This window comes from Archocentrus centrarchus, chromosome 24 (assembly GCF_007364275.1).
Source record: "Archocentrus centrarchus isolate MPI-CPG fArcCen1 chromosome 24, fArcCen1, whole genome shotgun sequence".
Classification (NCBI taxonomy): domain Eukaryota; kingdom Metazoa; phylum Chordata; class Actinopteri; order Cichliformes; family Cichlidae; genus Archocentrus; species Archocentrus centrarchus.
Genome location: NC_044369.1, coordinates 2,148,618 through 2,169,142, shown reverse-complemented (window position 1 = coordinate 2,169,142; position 20,525 = coordinate 2,148,618). Strand labels below are relative to the sequence as shown.

The window sequence follows — 20,525 nt, the reverse complement described above, 5'->3', positions numbered from 1 at the left end:
CCCCCAGCTGATTATTCCATTTCAACATAAAGATCAATATTTTACAACAGTAAAATGATTTAGTGTGTAATCACCTCAGAGTGAGCTGCACACTGTTTATTTGGTGCAAACAAATTAAACTAAAATAAAAAAGTAAAACTGATTCGTTCATGAGGGGAAATCCATCCAAACCCACTCAAATCTGTTCCCGCTTCTAAAATCACCACAACGATCATGGACACATTTAAACAGTTTGGAGTCTCTGGGTCAGTTTGACCTGTGAAGGATTGGTGGATTTATCAGAGGACCTCGTTACCTCAGAGTCGGGTTGCGGGTGTTTGCTCAGGAACAATAAGTGCACCAACTCCTCATTAAGAGTTTGGTTTGGCTCCCATCAGGAGTTTGGGCAGCAGAGATTAAACTGCAGCAGTCTTTTTTTTTTTAAAAAAAAGAGCTGAATCCCGACTCCACTGCCCTTTGAAATATTTCATGAATTTCATGTTCATGACTTCAGTGGAAATATTAAACTGTTCAATAGTTAAAGCAAGAACATTTCCACATATACAATGTGAACAGACCTCAAAGGGTTGGGACTAAACAGATGCGTGGCCTTAAGAAAACCACTTATCAGCGAAGGGAATTGTGAAAAAAGATTTCAATTTACGAGGGAGCATAAAAACTGGACTCTGGGGGAGTTTTAAAAAAGGTCATGTGGTCGGATGAGTCCAGATTTACGCAGTTGCAGAGTGACGGGCACACCAGGGTGAGAATCCATCAGACTAAGTGATGCTCCCATCAGGCCTAGCGCCTACTATCCAAGTATGTGGGGGGACAGTGTTATGATCTCAGGTGGTTTCGGTCAGTCAGGTCTAGGTTCAGCAACGTTATTATCCCCAAAAATTAGCTCAGGTGACTACCTAAATATACTGAAGGACCAGGTTTTTTCAATCACTGAACTTTTTCTTCCTCGATGGCACAGGCATATTCCCAGATGACAATTCCAGGATCCAACAGGCTCAGACTGTGAAAGAGTGGTTCAGGGAGCATGAGGCATCATTATCAACCCCACTGAGAATCTTTAACGTGAGCTGGACGTTACACGTTGGTCTGACTCCATCATCGATACGAGATCTCAGTGAAAAATGAACCCAACTTGTTTTTAATGGCCAGCAGGGGGCGAACGCCTTTTGTTGCATATTCAAATCTACAGGAAAGTGGTCCTTATGCTCACGTCACTTACGACCTCTGTAAACTACTTCCTGATGAACTGATGGACTCAGTTGCTAGTTTTAAGTGAATACAACATCATATTTATTTTGTATATTATTTAGTGTAAAATCAACGATATGGGGCAGCACGGTGGCGTCATGGTTAGCACTAGAAGATCTGGGTTTGAACCCAACTTGGCCCGGGCCTCTCTGTAGCCTCTTTCCCACCAACAGGGTTCCAGAGCCGGTGCCTTTATTTGAACCGTTAGGCGGGTTTTCCAGCACGAACGCACTCGGTGCTCGGCCGCTCCCTTCATATGTGAAAGGAGTGGTTCACAGAAATGCGGTGGAAACGCGGGCCCGCTCTTAAGCGTTTCGCCGGTTCATTGAAACCAGCACTGGCACGAGCACCGGCTCCTCGGCGGTGTGAATGTAACATGTGTGGAGTTTGCATGTTCTCCCCGGTTTCCTCCCACAGTCCAAAGACATGCAGTTAGTGGGGTTAGGTTAATTGGTGATTCTAAATTGCCCACAGGTGTGAATGTGAATGGCTGTCTCTCTGTGTTAGCCCTGCGACAGGCTGGCGACCTATACAGGTGTACCCTGCCTATCACCCTATGACAGCTGGGATAGGCTCCAGCCCCCCTGCAACCCTGTACAGGATAACCGGAAGAGATTGGATGGATCAAGGATACAGCAGAGGAAAAGATGCGACCGTATCAGCTTGCAGTGCTCTTCTGCTTGTGATTAAGGCTTCGACAAACAGCGAGAGTCAAAATATTCAAAAGCAAACTTCAGAAACCAGTGAATCAAGTAGGAGTGACACTCCCAATTTCATTAAATCCAAAATAAGATGACAATAAAGACTTTCTATTCTACTCTATTGTGGTGTTTTCCATCTCACACAGTCTGTGTGCCTAACAGGAACACCTTCACTGAGAATGGAGGGTTTCCCTGACACAGGTTTCTGGTTAAGGTTGAGATTATAGCAAAAAAACATCTTTATCTTTGAGCGCCTCCTCAAAAAGATCGTCCCCGTCTTTGTTTCTATGGTTAGCACAAAGTTCTGTTCCAGGTGTCATTCACCTCAGATGTTTCTCCATAGTGTCTCCATGAAAGCTAAAATATCCAAAAGTTATAATTCACCTCGTGGCAGAGATGCTCTTGATTTAATTTTTACAAAAGTTATCGTTAACTTTTGTTAGCAAGAACTTAATATGATTAATCGTTTTACACATGTCTAAATGAGACAAAAGAGCCGCTGAAAGACAACAAGTATGTGGAAGTTCAAGGAGAGAAGTACTGCCCTGAAAAATAAACTGTTAACCCCACAGCAATATTTTGGGAACTTAACATAATTTGATTCTGTAACGCAGAAACGGGATCAGAAAGGTTCACGTCGTGCATAGTTTTATTAAAAAGGACTAAAATACAGCTGCCTCTCCATTTATAAAGGTGGAAATTTAGCTTGGATCGTGGTATGTAATGCAAGCTCGGAGTTCAAAGTTCAAAGAAAGCCATTAAAAGGTTTCTAAAGATGGCATCTGGGTGAAGTAAAGGTTTTACAAACCAGTGAGAATATGTTTCTCAGCAGGAAAAAAGAGAAAAACATCACTAATGAAGAAATGTTGCACGCACCGTGACTTCAGTGTTACCTGGTAATAGTAGCGCAGCACCCAGCAGAGACCCTCCACATACGACTGCACCACCTTCCGCCTGAAATCCTCATCGGTCACGTCCACGTCAAACTTGGTCTTGTAGTATCTCTGCTTCCAGCCGTCCTCCCACAGCCTGCCCCACACACAGGGGTGAACAAATTTCCTTCACAAACACCAACAGGACTGATGTAGGAAAACATTACACACAAAGATGCCCAAACACGCTGGGATTTCAGTAATCTCTTTGGAACCCACGCTGTGGACAAATATCAGCCACAGTCAGGCTGCTAATTTAGTGGTCATCCCCCTTAAGAATTCAAACTGATGATAATTAACTCACAAGACTCTCTGTCAGTGTGCATGCACAAATCAGCCTTAGCCCAGTATGGCCAGCAAATGCAGTGCTGTGAAGAGCTGGCATTGTACAGCTGCTGTTAAGATCTCCTCACTTTGGTTTGCAGGTTTTACTCCCATCCTGAGATTTCAGTTTGTTTAGTGGTCACAGTGGAGCCCATGATCAGCGTGCATGCTTCATTCCTACTGACCGGTTAGCAGATAGAGCCAAACTGATTTTAAGGCATTTACACTAAAAAAACACCCAAAACACATAACTCACCTACAAACATGATAAAACCAAACAAAAACTATATTAATAAGTAAAATTGTATAAAAATAACCCTGGAAAAAATTATAAAAAGGAGTCAAAAATAAACAAAAACAAAAAAATAAAAGAGCAGCAAGAAAACGCTCACGGTGAACTTAAAACCACGAGGCTCCTCAGACTTGACTAAACAAACTGATAATAGGTGTTTAGAACTGATTATATGTGTGTGTGTTTGTGTGTTTGTCGTCTTTAGCTTCATGTGATAAGCACTGAAGCCTTTTCATAAGACGGCCGATTTTGTGTCGCGAACAAAGATATCGGAGTGAGGACACTCCGCTGTTCTACAACAAGTACTCAATCTGCTCAGCTTAAAGCAGATTGTGGCTCGATGGTGAAACAGTGTCAACTGCCACAGCCAATCACATTTCCTCTTCACCACTGGATTGTCCAAAAGGCCAGGAGATGACCTTTGGAGTAGTTAATTAGGCATCAAGGCCCACCTTCCCCAACGCTGACCTTTAAATAAAATCTAATTTGGGGAAATTTCTGCTCTAATCAACATTTTGGGGGTTAAAAATCTGGATTAATGTGTCCACAGCTCCAGACTCCAGATGCAGTTTGCTTCACTGAACATGCTCAGTGATATCTGTCTGATCCTGGCACCTCCAACAGCTTCACAACGTGTATATATTTTTAAATTGCTCCCACTTATACTGATGTACAGGCAAAAAAAAAAAAAAAATGTAACTCAGTAAATAATTAAGAAATTTGGGAAATCAACTATTTTCCACTGGTACAAATAATGTTGATGGCCCAGAATTGTAAATCCATTGTTAATCATTGGATGACATAATCAAGTCTTTACACTTTAATTAAATCTGAGAAACACATTAAAACAAATGGTTCATCTATAGGCTCAAAAACCAGCTGGAACAGTTCAACGGCTATGCCTTCGTGGTACATTTGGGGCAGCGATGCCATTCTGCACACATAATCAGGGCCGTCCAGCATCTGTGCGGCGGATCCTCGGAGCGGCCCGCGGGGAGCGCCGACTCCTGAGAGAAAAGCCTCCATGAATACCAATTTAGCCCGATGGATTTAGCAGCTCTGACGAGTGCGTCACAGAGGAATTTACTCGAATGTTCCTGCTTTCCATATTAATCACGTGCAGAGGGGAAGTGGGAGCTGTTCAGCCGAGCGGGGAGTGTGCGTATAAATGTGTGTATAAATGTGTGTGTGCGTGCAGTGGAGACGGCAGAGAGTTAAAGAGCTTGTGGTGCAGCTCGGTGGCATTAATGAGCACATCTCTCCTCTTCTGTTTGTTAAAGTGACCTTTGCTGACTCAAGTTCATCTGTGCAGATTTATTTTTAAGGTGTTTTATTAACTACAGGCACACCGTTCCCCGGGTATTCAAACCAGAGGTTATTTGTAGTTATGAAGGTGTTTCCAGGTATAAACAGCTTTAAGCAAAGTCAACAAGCACCAATAATGGCAAAAATGAACGACTGACCTCATAAACAAACAGTTTTGTTTTTGGCTGTTTTCTGGTCACCACATGAGCACAGCGGAGATATTAACCGTGTCGAGAAAGGAACCAATCAGCAGCCTGTCTGACGCACCATTTACAGTTACATTATTTGACTTGTAATGTGACAACCTGCCTTCACTTTATTTTTGAAACCACGTCTGCCCTGCCACAGGAATCCCCCCCTCTGCTGTGACCCCGCCCACCTGGTTTGTGAGGGTTTACCTGACGTTGTCTTCAGGCTCGGGCTCGCTGTCACTGTCATCAGCTTTCCTCTTCGTTCCCCTTTCTGCACCGTCACTAGGACCTGCAGACGACTGCTGAGGGTGGCAAAACCCCAAAGCACACAAACAGAGGAAAATGCACAGATGAGAAGGAAACCATGGAAGTAAATGATCAGGAATCACCTGGAGTAAGAATTTAAATTACATTTCTCTACATGAGAATACTGGCCGAACTACTTCAGCGTGAGTAGAAGCGCTTTCAGAGACAACAGATGTACATGGCAGGCTTTTCCTTCTCAGCAGCAGCGCCTGAACTGAGCTCTGCTGTGTTTCCAAAGAAACAGCTTCTTCAGAGTGGAAATCACTGTCGCTGGAAATCACAGCATATCTGAAACATGGCTTTAAATTTTCCGAACGAGATCACTGAGCTTCACAGCAGTCATTATTTCTAACTGTATACTGAGTTCAGTGACTGCTTTACATTTTAATTTTACTCAAAATGATTTGTTCTTGGACAGGATGTCGTTCATTTTAGGATAACGCTGGAAATGTGACTCTTCTTTTAAATCTTACACACCATTTCTCTTCTTTCTGTCATTTATATATAAAACTAATAATTTGTTTTTTGGAGAGAAGAAATCACAAACGTATTACTTTAAAAAAAAATCTTACAGACTGCAGTAAAATGTCCTTGATGGTTCTCTAAAGCCCAAAAACATCTAAATGCCTCAGACAGAAAATTTATTATAAGTCAAACAAAAGCAAATTAATCTAAAAATGGAGAAGCTTGAACCGTTCACTGATTATGGATATGTCTCAGATTTAAACTGAAGCATGATTATTGGTTACTTGTTTAAGGAAGGGCACATAAATATTTCCTGACACGAGCAGTAAAAATGAATCATTTTAAATCCACAATGATATGCCACAGAGGAAATACAGAAGGTAACGTTTTGCACTTCTATAGTTTTAAAGATAAATGTAGATATTATGTGATAAACAAATACATTATTTAGTTAATGTTGTGCGTTTTAAGACCTTTTTGCTGATAATGCGTTGGCTGTCAGGTAAAGCTGTCGGATATATGTGTGTGTGTGTATTTTGTGTGTTTGAAGGACGCTGAAGCCGCTACCTTAGCTCCTCAGCCTTCCCCCCCCCGAAGCTTTTGTGCTCCTTTCATTCATGTGCAAATATATGGCCACCTATTGACAGTCGATAAATTTTAACGCTGCACGAGGGCAGGAAATTTGCCGAATTGAGAGACACTTTAAAAACAGAAGCGCGGCCATGAACTGAACTAAACGGCAGCATCTGTATTCAAAACAGGCTGCAAACTGCTTCAAATATAAATACTGCCAGAGAGGAAACATATAAACTGAAAGACAGAACGACACTTAAACTAAATACATTTTTACAGTTTGGTGATGGAAAAATCTCTGTGGGGAAAAAAAAAGAAGCTATTTTCCCAATAATCTAGAGAGCAGAACTGAATTCCCTGAATCCTTAAGTGGGTGTTTTCCAGCTCCTACAGGTGTACACAGACACACACTTGAGAGAAGAGGAGGGAAGACGACTGTGGAGCGGCGACATTAGATTATTCAGGTTGAAGGGGGAAAGAAATCTTCCTATGAGCGAAAGATTAAAATGGTGCAGCCAGAACTGCTGCTGTGTCAGTGGTTTGGTTTTCACAGGTTATAATAGTCTACAAGGCTCATATTAATTAAACAAGAATTATTGCTCTAAAGAGGAAAATAAAGGTGAAGAATTCCACAAAACTACACAGTTTTTCTAGCAGTGTGTAACAGCACACACTGACTGGGGGGGCACTTTGGTTTCTGAATGTGTTTTTAGAACAGGAGAGAGAAAAAACTTTTTTTTTCTACTCTGAGCTTTGATGATGTCAGAAAAAGGAGCGCTCTCTCATTATGGCACAGCTCTGAGTGGGAGCTCAGGAGCTCCTCCCACTCACTGTTCAAATCTTCCACTTTTGAGGGGCAGCCAATCAGAAGACAGTTGGCTTTAACGGCGACGGGGAGTAGCATTAAATGTGGAGGAGTTAAGACAGCTCATTTCAACAGGATGAGTTGTGGGGCTGCACTGAGGATGGTATAAGATAAATGATCATTCTGATCTGGGACTCATGCACAGCTACAGTCCAAGAATAAAAAAAAATATGGTGCTCAAATTAGTGCAACAGGTCAACTTTTACACAATGACAAACACTTACGTTTCCTCCATTCTTCATCATGGCCTTCAAGGACTGAGCAGCATTCTGAAGAAAGAAAAGAAGTTTATGGCCCACAGCAATAAAATCTCACATTTAAAAACATCTTCCTGACAGCGTGCAATACAATGATCACATGACTTACGGGCCCATTATACCTGCCGTTCTCACCCTTGCAAATGGCGCAACACCATAAAACTGTTGTCACACCTGCTGGTTGAGCACCTCTCGTGTGTAACCTCGCGTGGTGTACAATCATGGTAGTTTTTACCGCCAGTTTAATGACATATACAGAAGCTCAGAGATTCAGATGCAGTTTGAAAAGATGAGGCTTTGGGTTTTAACTTCTTCTCTTCGTATACCAGCGCTGATGTGGAGATTCTGTCTGAGCGGCGACACCCATCATTCAGGAGAATAATGCAGCAGGTACTTGTGCTACGGCCCTGTGGTGATGTCACTGTGTGTGCATGCGACACAACCAATGCAGCGAGTTTAATGGGCCCGTAAGAAGAATGCAATGTGTGGCTGGACTACAGCATAAAAGCTATATACTGGTGATGTGCTGTCACAAGTTTGGATGGTTAACTGGTCCAGCTCACTGATAAATCACATGCTGAAGTTTCCTCAGTGAGGAAACTCTCAGAATAGGAGCTCACAACAGCTTCACACTACAATTAGTACTGCTAAACTTCTCTTATATAAAGTTTCGAATAAACTTTCAGAAAGTTTTGCAAACCTGTGACCATCGAGGCTCACACACTTTAGATTCTTTCAGGATAAATAAATAATAATAATTAAGAGAAACTCTTTATGCGGTACAAACACCCAGCGTTACCATGTTGGACTGCATCCTCATATCATAGGCCTGGTGCCGAGCATTGTGGACGGCCTCGGGTCGGTCCCTCCTCCCCAGGGCCTGAGGAGCGAACTGACCCGTGGTCAGGTAGGCAGGGCCCTGATGCTCCGCCTGCACAAACATGGAGAGAAAAACCAAAATCAGCACAGAGCCAAAAACTGTAAGAAAGCAAGTTTCACAACTCAGAAACCAAACGTCACGTTTCAGATACTTTGGGAAACATCAGGATCAGTGGGAATGCTCGGAGAGTGGCTGATGGACCAGGAACATGGCTACAGCAGGCAAAATTTACAGCAGCACAATTAACCAATAAATTAATTGATAATTTTTTTTACATATCAAGAGACTGATTGCAACAGATGGGCTGGGAAAGTTATGGTAAACTATAAAGCAATGCCAAAATATCAGCATCATCACTTTACTCACTTTCATTCTTTTTCTTTTCTCTTTATTTCTCCTCTTAAAGTTTTCCTAAAGAAAGAAAAACGACACTGTGAACCATAAAACAGACTTCAAACCCTCAAACATTTACTCCTCTTCATGTCAGGCCTGAAAGACTAAATCTGAGGAAGGAGGAGGCGAACTCTCACTTCGTCCTCTTTGCGTTTCTTGAAGATGTTGTCCTCGGCCACGCCCACTGCCTGCATGATCAGCTCAACTCGCTCCAGGTTGACGTATCCATTCTCTGTCAGGTAACCCTGCAGGAAAAACAGTTCTGTGTTATTTAGACACTTCCTACACTTCCCAGAATGCATTTCCGGGCTCAAAATGAGCCATGGTAGAATTTCTCTGTCAGCTTTGGTTAAAACCTCAGAGAAAACACACTGGACGCTGTGGCCTGCAGCGCTCAGATAAAATGATGATACTCACTCCAGTTTTGTGTACAACATCTTTGTAGATTCTGACCAGTCGATCTATCGCCCCCTCTCTGCACAGAAAGGGGAAAAAACAAAGCAATGAGCCCAAGATGAGACACTCAGCATTCATTACTGATGGGAGACTGAACACACACCGAAAATCTCAATTCATCTTTATTTACAAAGCACCTTTCATACAAATAACTGTTTTATGTTGCAAGAACAAACAACAAATGCAATAAAACAAAGACCACAGGTCCAGTAGATATAAACATGTTGAAGAATAACTTCTGATGGTTCATTAATGGCTCATAAACTTTGACTTAAACTTGTGATATGCTAATTAGATAAAGCATACACTGTGGTAGCCTTCAGAACCTATTTTTCCCCCATTTTAAATTTACGATTTTTTTTACATTTTTCTTAGACGACCTTTTCTTAATTTTTTTTATTTTGCTCATTTTACTTGATTTTTTAAAAATTTATTCTCCATCTTTCATTTTTATCATTCTTTATTTTTTTTCCTTATTTTTTTTGATAAGCAGTATAAAGATGGATTTTATTACTATTATTATTTTGTATTTCATAATTTTGTATTGGCTCCATGTAAACAAATCAAACATGCAGAGCTACCTGTTGTAGCAGCTCTGGGTTTTTTGCATTCTGTGTTTTGTTCAAGCTATTTGATTTTTATTTATTTTAATTTTGTTCATTTTGTTTTGTCCTTTTTTTAACTGTTATTTATTTTTGTGAATTTGTGGAATATCATTAAACCAAGTGTAAATCAAGATTTAAACCAGTCCCCCTGCTGTTTGCCCTGATTCCTCATTAACTGGTCAATGTAAGGTTGATTTTCTGATTGAACATCCACCTGACTGGATCGTGTGATTTACGATGGCGCTTCAATGTGCACACAGAAACATGCCGGTCATATACACCACAACAGTAAACCTATGACAGTGCTTTGTAATAATATGTTCTTTAATAACCTTTCACTGCAGACACACCTGTGACCCCTTCTTCCTAAATCTTTTATGCAGCATGTTTCAGAATGACAGTCCCTGATGGAAAAACTGTCTAAAGCGGCTCTAGGGCGGCTGAACCGATGCTCACCTAATTTCTAAGGACGGAAGATGGGGCAGGAAGTCATTTCCAACAAAGAAGCACATGAAGACCCAGTCGTCAACACTCCTTTCAAAGTCAAAGGGAAAAGGCAGGCTGGCCATGGTCAGCTCTCTGGCCAGATACTGAACAGAGAAAGAGACACAATGGAGATTATTGACAATGTGACTTTACCAACGAAGCAACACTTGGTTCCTACTTTCAAGATCAAATGCTGTTCTTGACAGAAACATGCAGATCTAATAAAGAATTATCAGTATTTCTGGAATGCTAACAGCAAATTTTCAAGGTAAGGCTGAAACCTTACAGCTGAGCTAAACTATAAATGACTGAACAGGAAATATTACTGAAAAATATTAAACATACACTATACTGCCAAAAGCATTCACTCGTCTGCCTTCACACGGATATGAACTTGAGATTTGTTTCGTTTATTAAGATTCCCATTAGCTGCAGCAATGCAGCAGCTATTCTTCCCGCGGTCTTGAGTAACATCATTCTTAATCCATAGAGTTTAATATGATGTGGGCCCACCCTCTGCAGCTAGAACAGCTTCAGCTCTTCTGGGAAGTCTTTCCACAGGTTTAGGAGTGTTTATGGGAATTTCTGACCATTCTTCCAGAAGCACATCTGTGAGGTCAGACACTGATGTTGGAGAGAAGGCCTGGCTCACAGTCTCCACTCTAATCCATCCCAAAGGTGTTCTATCAGGCTGAGGTCAGGACTCTGTGCAGGCCAGTCAAGTTCTTCCACGCCAAACTGGCTCATCCATGTCTTTATGGAGCTGCTTTGTGCACTGGTGTGCAGTCATGTGGGAACAGGAAGGGGCCATCCCTAAACTGTTCCCACAGAGTTGGAGCATCAAACTGTCCCAAATGTCTTGGTATGCTTAAGCATTAAGAGTTCCTTTCACTGGAACTAAGGGGCTGAGCCCAACTCCTGAAAAACACCCCCACACCATAACCCCCCCCTCCACCAAACTTTACACAAAGACAGGTACCGTTCCCCTGGCAACCCCGACTCCTCCCTCAGATTGGCAATGGAGAGGTGTGATTCATCCCTCCAGAGAACACGTCTCCACTGCTCTAGAGTCCAGTGGCGGCGTGCTTTACACCATCTCATGAAGCTCTCACTGTTCTTGAGCTGATCTGAAGGTCACATGAAGGTTGGAGGTCTGTAGTGATTGACTCTGCAGAAAGTTGGTGCCCTCTGTGCACTCAGCATCCACTGACCCCACTCTGTGATTTTTACATAGCCTACCACTTCATGGCTGAGTTGCTGTCATTCCCAATCGCTTCCACTTTGTTATAATCCCACTAACAGTTGACTGTGGAATATTTAGCAGTGACTGGACTTGTTGCACAGGTATCATCCTATCACGGTACCACACTGGAGTTCACTGAGCTCCTGAGAGCGACCCATTCATTCACTGATGTTTGTAGCAGCAGTCTGCATGCCGAGGTGCTGGTTTATACACCTGTGGAAGTGACTGGAACACCTGAACTCAATGATCTGGATGGTGAATGAATACTTTTGGCAATTTAGTGTATATACAGAATTTTCAAACGACGAGTTATTCTGTCTTCTTGATTTTCCACACAGGTCTTTAAGACAGCTGTTGCTTGGCCAATAGAAATAGTTGTTTCAGAACGGCCTCAAGTTGAAAATCAAACTAACAGTATGTGAAATTCGTACACTTCCAATCAGATAAGGCAAATTTCATAGTTTTTATTCCAATTTCATGTTTGAGAACAAAAGGTAAACACTCTGACCCTAAAATCAACAATAAGACAAACTGCTGCTAAAAGCAAAGCAAGTTTAATAAAGTGAGTGTGAGTGACTGACCTCCCGCAGAACACACAGCCTGATGAATATGAACTCCTGCTCGGCCACCGGCACCGTGTCGGCAAACTCATCGTGCTGCAAAACAGTGACAGGTTCTTATGTCAAGTATGCTGACAGAGTCCTTACTGTGTACGTTAGAATGATTCAGAAACACTTTAAAGAACCTAACATGTCTTAAAATATGACAAAAATGGTTATCCAACTGAGGCTTGTGTCAAAAACACAGCTGCTTCTTGCCAGTCATGGGACATCAACACTTTAATGGGACATCACTGCAGACCGGACAGCAGGTGTGCACCAAACTCTCAGTTTTCATCATGCAATAAGTAAGTAAACTGGAGGATCGCAGCACATGAGCGTTGGAGTGCTAAGTTATTATCTAATGCTAGTTAGCATTAGATAAACGTGGTGAGGTGTAGTTCAGTGACTCGCCTTCGTTTCCTTTGTAGGGCAACAAACAGCCAAGCGCTAATAAGTGCTAATAAGGACATAAACTTTAGAGTGGAGTTCCTCACCTGTCCCTGCTTCTCTCTGGGCATCCCCTGACAGTCCTTGATCTCGTGGCCCATCTGTCCGCAGAGCGCGCAGGGTCGTGGTTTGTTGGGTTTAAACTCCTCTCTGATGATTGTGAAGTTTGGCTCGTGTGTGGCCAGGCCCAGCATGATCAGGTCAGCTGAAGTGCAAAGAAAACACAGTCAAAGTCAGGACTACTTTGTTAAAATATAAATTAGCCATTCAGACAGCAACACAAGATCACTTGAATATGGCAGGTCAGAGAAGGTAAATGATTTCTATTAAGAGCACTTATCCTGACATTCAGAGGGTGGATCTGAAGGCTTACCGTCAGCTCCACACAGGCAGTGGTGTGTGTTGGGGTCATGATTGGGTTGAGCTGCAAGAGTGAACAACAAACACCGAGTTAGCAGTCTGTCTGTAGTGAAGGTTGGTACTTGACGTGTGGTCATCACGGGTCACCTATCAAATCTGACTTCAAAATAAAAGTCAACATGATACTCAAGAGCACTTTTATTTTGAACTGTGACCAGGCTACTTGACATGAATCCACTTAGATACATCCCATATTTGTTGTTTTTCCATTTATGCTGCTTTAAAGGGGAATTACTGAGCTTTTTCTTTTCTTCTATCATGTGTACTGTTCCATTAAACATGGCCAAAAAATTCAAATAAAGGTGAACATATGTAAAAGCTCAGGCATCAAACTGCTCGACTACAGTCTGCTGTTGGCCTTGTATGATGTCATTGACAGGGGATACCCCTAATATGGTCATCTCAGGCACAGAAGGTGTTCTTTCTGTTTGGAAGCAACAGCCAATCACAAGAAAGTTGGCTTTAAGGAGGAGGAATGAAAACCTCTCGTTTCAGTCAGGGGATGAACTGAAGGGATGCACCGAGGCCCAGTGGAAGACAAATAAGAATTATTTTGAACTGTGAATCTTGCTTCAGTAAAACTGTGGAGTTGAAATTGTCATAAATGGTCCACTTTAATGAAATCTTCAGTATTGCACTGAGTAATGTGCAGACCTCTCTGTCTCCTGATGAAGTCCATGATCTTGTGTTCACCTTCACCTGGAACACTGGCATCCGACAGGAAGACCTGGAAAACAGCACAACTGAAAATTAGTGACTGAATGCTAAACATGTAAACGGCCAGGAGCTAAAACTGCAAACAAAGAGGAAGGAAGGAAGGATGATTCAATTCAATTAAACTCACAACAATATTCTTCCATCCTGGATCGTTGGTGAGTCTGTCGGCCACATAGTATCGCAGACAGTGTGCCAGGTTGTCCATGAACTCTGTTCCCTGGAGATACAAGTCACTCAATCAGTCATTTGAGAATAAATCCCGTTATTCTTATGAGTAAATAAATGTTTGCCAAGACTTACTGGAGTGATACAGTTGCTGTCAAACCTTTCTTTAATCTCCTCAGGAGGAAGATAACCGCCTGTAGAGGGAAAACAATAAGACTGAGATTATAGAGAAAAAGAATATTTACTAAAAGGCACAGTTAGCACCTTGCAGCTATATGCATTACACTGAAACAGATCAGAGAACAGCAGCAGAGACAAACTGAGCTGAAATTGATCAAAAGCAAATCGGTTTTTTAAAAAAAGCACATAATAAAACATCTCACTGTCACCATAAATGAGGTTTCGACCTTCCTCCAAATTGAAATCACTGAGACTCAAGCTTTAAATACACATGTATTAAATGCTCATAACACTGCCTACAGCATCTATAATTCAGGGCTTTAACTGCAGCTGTTCAGGCTCTGACTGCTGGCCTCCATCATGAGGTTTACTTGGAATAGAAATGTCTCAGAGATGCCCACAGAGACGGGCACAACTTTAAATATGACTTTCCTATTTAAAAAAAAAAAAAATCCTGTCCTGCATGACATTTTTTTAGCATAATGTTGTGTAACATGTGAGGCTTGTATGCAGTGTGTAATCTTAAGGACATGACAAGGAAATATAATCTCAGTACTTTCAGTGCGATGAGCTAAATAACACACACCTTTCTGGATGACCTCCTCTCTCATGCGATTCTTCTCCTCTGTCAACTCGACTCCTTCTTTGGAGGCTCGAAACCGCCGAGAGCGCTGCTGGTTCATTTTGGCACGTGGAGCCTGGGCAACATTAAACTGCTGTTTACATCAAAGCTACTGACACGGCCAGCAGTTCTGGTAGTGATTCAGAGTGAATACAGTGTGCTAATGTGTATTTCTTGTCCTGTTATTGGTGACCTTGAGTTTTGTGAATACTAATTGTAAACATTTACCCACTTTATATACTTGGCTCTGCAGCAGTCAAGTAAGAGTGAGAAGCCATTTTTGTTAGATATGTCAGAAGTGTAGGTTCAATATCTGTCTTTTGTTTGCCTTTTTTTTTTTGTTTAGGTCAGATTAGGGAACAGAGGAACCTTCTGTTTGTTGCTCACTTCCAAATAAATACATTTTCAACTACTCTGCGCCGCTGGCTGTTTCTTGGGGGTGGTCAGAGTGGAGAGCCACGGCTCACGGTATGTCCAGGTAACACACAACAAAACATCTGTCACCATTTATTGTCACAGCACAGCACTGAACTGCCACCAACCTCAACGACACAAACACAGGTTCAAGTAAAAGTTAAAGAAGACTAAAATCTACACTTACAGAAATGCTAATTACTACCATATCTAAAATAAAACTATTTATCAACTGGAAGGCCAATCAGAGCACAAGAGCACTACACTGTTTAGCAAGTTTAAAAAAACAAAAGTGATCTGCACCAAAATGTAACGGATTCTTCCTTAAACCCAAGCTTCACTTCTCCAGCAAGGTTTATGTAATCCAGCTTATATATCTGCCCTTAGCAAAGGAATTTATCAGTACACCTGGTAACTACTCTGATAACACAAATGTTAAATAGTCTATGGCAGAGGTGCCCAAACTCGGCCCGCGGGCCGCTTCCAGCCCCACCCTTTACTTCCGGTCCATGAATTGATGTCAAAAATAACATACAGTTTGGCCCTTTAAGTTACTTTTTTGACATTTCGCTTAACCCTCTTAATTGGAGGGGGAGGCCAGAAGCGGCCCGCGGGCCGAGTTTGGGCACCTCTGCTCTATGGGGTTGCTAGAAAGCGCCTCTCTAGTTAAGTCCCGGCTGACAGCTGAATATGTTTGCATGTTGGACCGAAATTTGAAGAAGTCGCCTTTACTTTATGATTTAAAAAAAAAAAAAACTCATGTAAATCAGGTAAATCTGATCAATGGAAAAGGCTGCACTCTTCTGTTAAAGGCAGCAGCTCACCACTCCATCGATGGCCATGTAGAGAACTCTCCTCGGCCGCACAATATTGAACAGGCGGTCAATGTACTCAAAAATGGCGACCATCATCTCATCCTCATTTTTGGGAGCCGGTCTGTGCAGGAAGACACAAAGTGCAGAATTACTACGGCTTCATTGATAAACTTTTACATGTTTTAAAAAATTATATTCCCGGTTTGTTACTGTAAATATGACAATATTGACATAAACTGAACACAAATTCACTGTTAAGTTGAAGACATATTGTAACAGGTACCTGATTCCCTGTATAACAAAACCCTGAAGATTTAGAGACTGCTTCAGAGAAATGATTCATTTCCAATTAAATTAGTAAAAGCAAAAACCTCTGAGGAAAAATGCGTCTGTTTTAATAGAAGCCTGAAATAATTTGCTGGAATGAACTGAGCTGTAAAGACAGAAGTCGATGTTCAAGTTCCTACTTGTCTTCTGGGTGCGTGCAGGGGTGAATGATCCCGTTCATGTCCAGGTACAAATTGTCAAATTCCACCTCATTGGGGTTTGGCTTGGTTGTATCAACGGGAATACGAACTCCATTACACTCCTTCCCCTGTGAACACAAAAGGAAACAAAAAAATCTGACCTACAGTTCTGTGCAAAAGTGTTGAGCCACTGCTCTTTATTTTTTTTTAGGACAATGGGAAATAGGTGCAATGATTTATTGAAACATGTGCAAACATAAATGGAAATATAGAAGGCAAAAACAGAGTTTGAACATCAATATTTGGTATGACTGCTTTATTCTTCAACACAGCCTGAACTCTGTGAGGCAGCTTCCTGTAGTTTCTTTCAGCAGTCTGCAGGAAGTTCTCCAGGCTTCCTGAAGGACATTCAAAGCTCTTCTTTGGATGTTTCTGCCATTTGTTCTGTTCTCTGTCAGGATGATCCCACACCGCTTCAATAATGTTGAGGTCCGGGCTCTGACGAGGCCAATCGATAGCTGATAAGTGTTCCACTGTGTGTTTTTCTATCCAGGGATGCTTTTACTGCACTGGCAGTGTGTTTGGGATCATTGTCATGCTGAAAAATGAAGCCGTTGCCAATCAGATGGCCTTTCATGCTAGATCAAAATCTGACGGTAATTTTCTGTGTGCATAACTCCATCAATGTTGATCAGATCTCCAACATCACTGACTGAAATACAGCCCTAAACCATGACAGAGCCTCCACCAAGTTTTACAGATGGCTGCAGACACTCACTGTTCGACCTCTCTCCTGGACTTGTCCGTACATACTGGTGCCGATTTGAACGAAAATTTTTCATTACTCCATCAGGCCTGAGTCCAGTTCTTGTGCCTTTTCTCCCTGTTTCCCCTCCTTAATGGCTTATTGCTGAGACCATTTCTGATGAGGCTTCAGTGAACAGTTGATGGATCAGCTGAAGATCAAGATGCAGGTCTTTGCTCGATTTCTTAAGGACATCACTTTCAGATAGTGTCCATCCGCTGCAGATAGTTTTTTAGGCCTCACACACTTCACCTTTTGTCCTCTGCTTGTCCAATTTCCTCAGTTTTATTAAGGACACACTGCAAACCATGCTAAGATATGCCAAATTTTCAGCTTTGGGAATCACCTTGTTGGAGCAAATACTGTTTTATGCTGTCAAACTGTGTTATCTGTGTCATTTTTCATAGATTCAAATGAACAGAAGGGAACAAAATGATGTGTTTTTGTGACAGTCTGCTGCAACAAAGTGCCTAAAGATACAATTTAACAGTGGTTCTTTGCTAAACTGTTGGTTATTTTCAGCCACAACTCTGGTTCATCTCTTGGGTTAGGAGCACTTTTTATGCCTGAATGATTCACAGGTCGCTGTGAAGTCAGCTAACAAACAAAAACATTTCTCTGAAAATGCCCAGATACAAGTACTGGACTGAAAATGAGTGAAAAAAAAAAAAATTAACAGATAAAACATTGAAAGGCCTTTGGATACCTGGAGTGTTACTGCCCTGGACCATTTAAAAAAAACATTACATCAAAGTCTGACTGCTCGGAAACAAAACATACAGAAATGCTGGGTGGCTCAAGACTTTTGCACAACGCTGTCTAACGCGAGATCAGTGTAATAATTTAATAATAAGTTTAATAATAAAAGCAACACAACAACAAACAGCTGAGGGGCCGAAACAAAGACTCAAACGTTTCTGAGTTTTTCCCGGCTGAGTTTTTATAGCCTTCCTTCAAAGTTGTATTTAATATGAGATCTGACTGTTTTTTTTTTTTTTTTTTTTAAGAAAGCTATAAAAAGGTGCCTTTTGAAGAAGCTGGTGACTCAAGAACAAGATATTTTTATTTATTTTAGTTTTTATAACTTCTATGTTTTAGGTGTTTCTTTATTGGTGATGTTCGTTGCTTTCTGGGACCACAATGGAAGTAATTGTTTACCCTTTATTGTGCAATCCCGGTTTTCCGGTTTCCTTTCTTTGTTTGTTTTTTTACCTGCACGTTAAAGTTCCGTGTGCGTGTGAAAAAGCAGCAGTTTGTTTACAGTCTCACGTGGAGGTAAACACGAACTCCACGCGAGTTAGTTTCTCGCGAGTTAGTTTCTTGCGGAGGTAAACACGAACTCCACGAGAGTTAGTTTCTCGTGGAGTTCGTGTTTACCTCCACGTGAGACTGTAAACAAACTGCTGCTGTTCCCCGGTAAACGAAACCTTTCACGGCCCCGGACCAACGGCAGTCGAGCCGGCAGCGCTTAAAACGCCGTCACCGGAGGGAGAGAAGCAAAGCCTCCCGGAGCGTTTCTGCTAGCTTCGATGCTAACTACTCACCTTCTCCTCCACGCAGTGCACAATGATTGACGGATACTTCCGACTGAGCCAACGGAAAAACGCCGGAACTCCCATCTCCGGACAACTGTCGCTTGTGTGTTAACCGCTAAAATATGAATAAGTAGGAAATGATTAAAGCAACTCAATTAAAAGTACAGATTAGCTGCAGATGCGTCGGCTACGTGCTGCTGGCCATGGCCGAAAGGTACCTTTTCCGGTTTACCTTGACTATTTCCGGAGCGTTTCAGAGAGCTGCGTAACCCCCCCACAGCGTCACTAATGGCCAGAAACGGTACTGCAGGCGTCCCACGGTCCTGATAGCGGGGGCAGCTGATCCACCTGGATGATAATCAATTAATTAACTAATAATTTCCGGTCTAGTTTACCACCTTTGTCAATGCAAACAATCAAACTAGGAACATGAGCCGAATATTAGAGTGTGGACTTTCTGCTTAAAACGAGTCATTGTTGTTTGTAAGTGATAAGAAAGCCCTGAAGTTTCTTTACTCAACATGTTTAAATTCATTTGCGATGAACCACATCTGTTTGTTTGTTTGTTTGTTTGTTTACAACAAAACGACCAGTTTGATTAATACCCAAATTTCCAAAAGATGGGCAGTGACCCCTTGATCCCCTGATTCAATTTTTGCAAGGTCAGAGGTCAAGGTTTTCTGAAATTCTTGTGAACGATGTGAGGTAGGATGTTCAAATTCACACCAGATGCAGCTACGAAGAATCTCGGACGAGTTCGAATCTCGGCAACCTTGAACTGAGAGTAAAGGTCAAAGGTAAATAGGACGACAGGCCCTGTGTTGAGTGACACGTTTGTGAGATGGAACAGCTAAACCGCAAAACTGTGCGCACCACCTGTTTATTGTTGTACTTCATTTGTTTGTTATTTTTATTTTCTATGTTTGTTTATTCATTTTTAAATATTATTTGTTTTCTAAATGCTCAAATGTGTCAGCATTTTTTTTTTGTTTGTTTTAGTTAAGAACGAAAGTGTTTCATGTAAAGTTAATGTTTAAAAACTGCTGCAGTGAATTTATTAAATAATGGAGATGATATTCAGGCAGAAAAGCATCCAAATTATATGAAACTATTGTATTTAATAAACATAAAATTGGCTTAAGCAATTTTTATTTTTTTGTTCATATTTATCATCCATTCCTCGATGTAAACTGCCCCCACACGGTCATATTTCCTCTATTAATTATTAATTTCCTTTAAATACTTTTTTGCACAGAGACAAATTTCTGATATTTCAAAATAAAAGCATTCTGCTTGGGTCAGTCCATCAATATAAAAATGCATCTTATTTGTTCATTGTGTATTATATTGTGTATGTTTCACAGCACAGATACAGCATAAGTGAGATGTTACGCTGTTATTTGTTGTGCATTTGCATTTCTCATTAAAACTTTATGATTTCAAAATAAATACAAATAAATATTTTTAAAAATCATGCTCACACTGGTCATTCTGAGAGAAGTTCTTATAAGATACTTATTAACATAAATCATATATTAGTAAAACCATGAGTGTTAATAATGGCATCAAATATGTCTATTGTTAGCTTACAAAACATTCACAAACATAAACAGTTTATAGATTTAAGGATAGCGATACAATCATTGTATTTAAAGATAACTTTAATATGCATCAACAATAAAAGAAGTCAAAGAAAAACAAGACACTGCATATTTATTTATCACTTGTATGCAAATGATATGCATATTACTATCACGGATACTACTTCTAGTAATGAATGTTTGTATCTTGCTATTGATTTACTTGTGAATTTT

General features: G+C 41.2%; 1 protein-coding gene across 1 annotated transcript in view; it reads right to left on the bottom strand.

The window, feature by feature from the left end:
* Window positions 1–18,931, bottom strand: part of xrn2 (5'-3' exoribonuclease 2) — a 53,621-nt gene extending 34,690 nt beyond the window's left edge. Inside the window, exons 1-18 of the mRNA XM_030721814.1 lie at window positions 18,721–18,931; window positions 16,372–16,499; window positions 15,914–16,025; window positions 14,640–14,751; window positions 14,009–14,067; window positions 13,836–13,925; window positions 13,646–13,718; window positions 12,945–12,995; window positions 12,619–12,776; window positions 12,104–12,178; window positions 10,250–10,383; window positions 9,150–9,207; window positions 8,870–8,977; window positions 8,706–8,750; window positions 8,259–8,390; window positions 7,427–7,471; window positions 5,201–5,295; window positions 2,843–2,978 (exon numbers count right to left, since the gene is read on the bottom strand). Coding sequence (XP_030577674.1) covers window positions 2,843–2,978; window positions 5,201–5,295; window positions 7,427–7,471; window positions 8,259–8,390; window positions 8,706–8,750; window positions 8,870–8,977; window positions 9,150–9,207; window positions 10,250–10,383; window positions 12,104–12,178; window positions 12,619–12,776; window positions 12,945–12,995; window positions 13,646–13,718; window positions 13,836–13,925; window positions 14,009–14,067; window positions 14,640–14,751; window positions 15,914–16,025; window positions 16,372–16,499; window positions 18,721–18,795 — 1,686 coding nt within the window. The 5' untranslated portion in view covers window positions 18,796–18,931. The remainder of the gene's footprint in view (window positions 1–2,842; window positions 2,979–5,200; window positions 5,296–7,426; window positions 7,472–8,258; window positions 8,391–8,705; window positions 8,751–8,869; window positions 8,978–9,149; window positions 9,208–10,249; window positions 10,384–12,103; window positions 12,179–12,618; window positions 12,777–12,944; window positions 12,996–13,645; window positions 13,719–13,835; window positions 13,926–14,008; window positions 14,068–14,639; window positions 14,752–15,913; window positions 16,026–16,371; window positions 16,500–18,720) is intronic.
* Window positions 18,932–20,525: the final 1,594 nt, after the last annotated feature.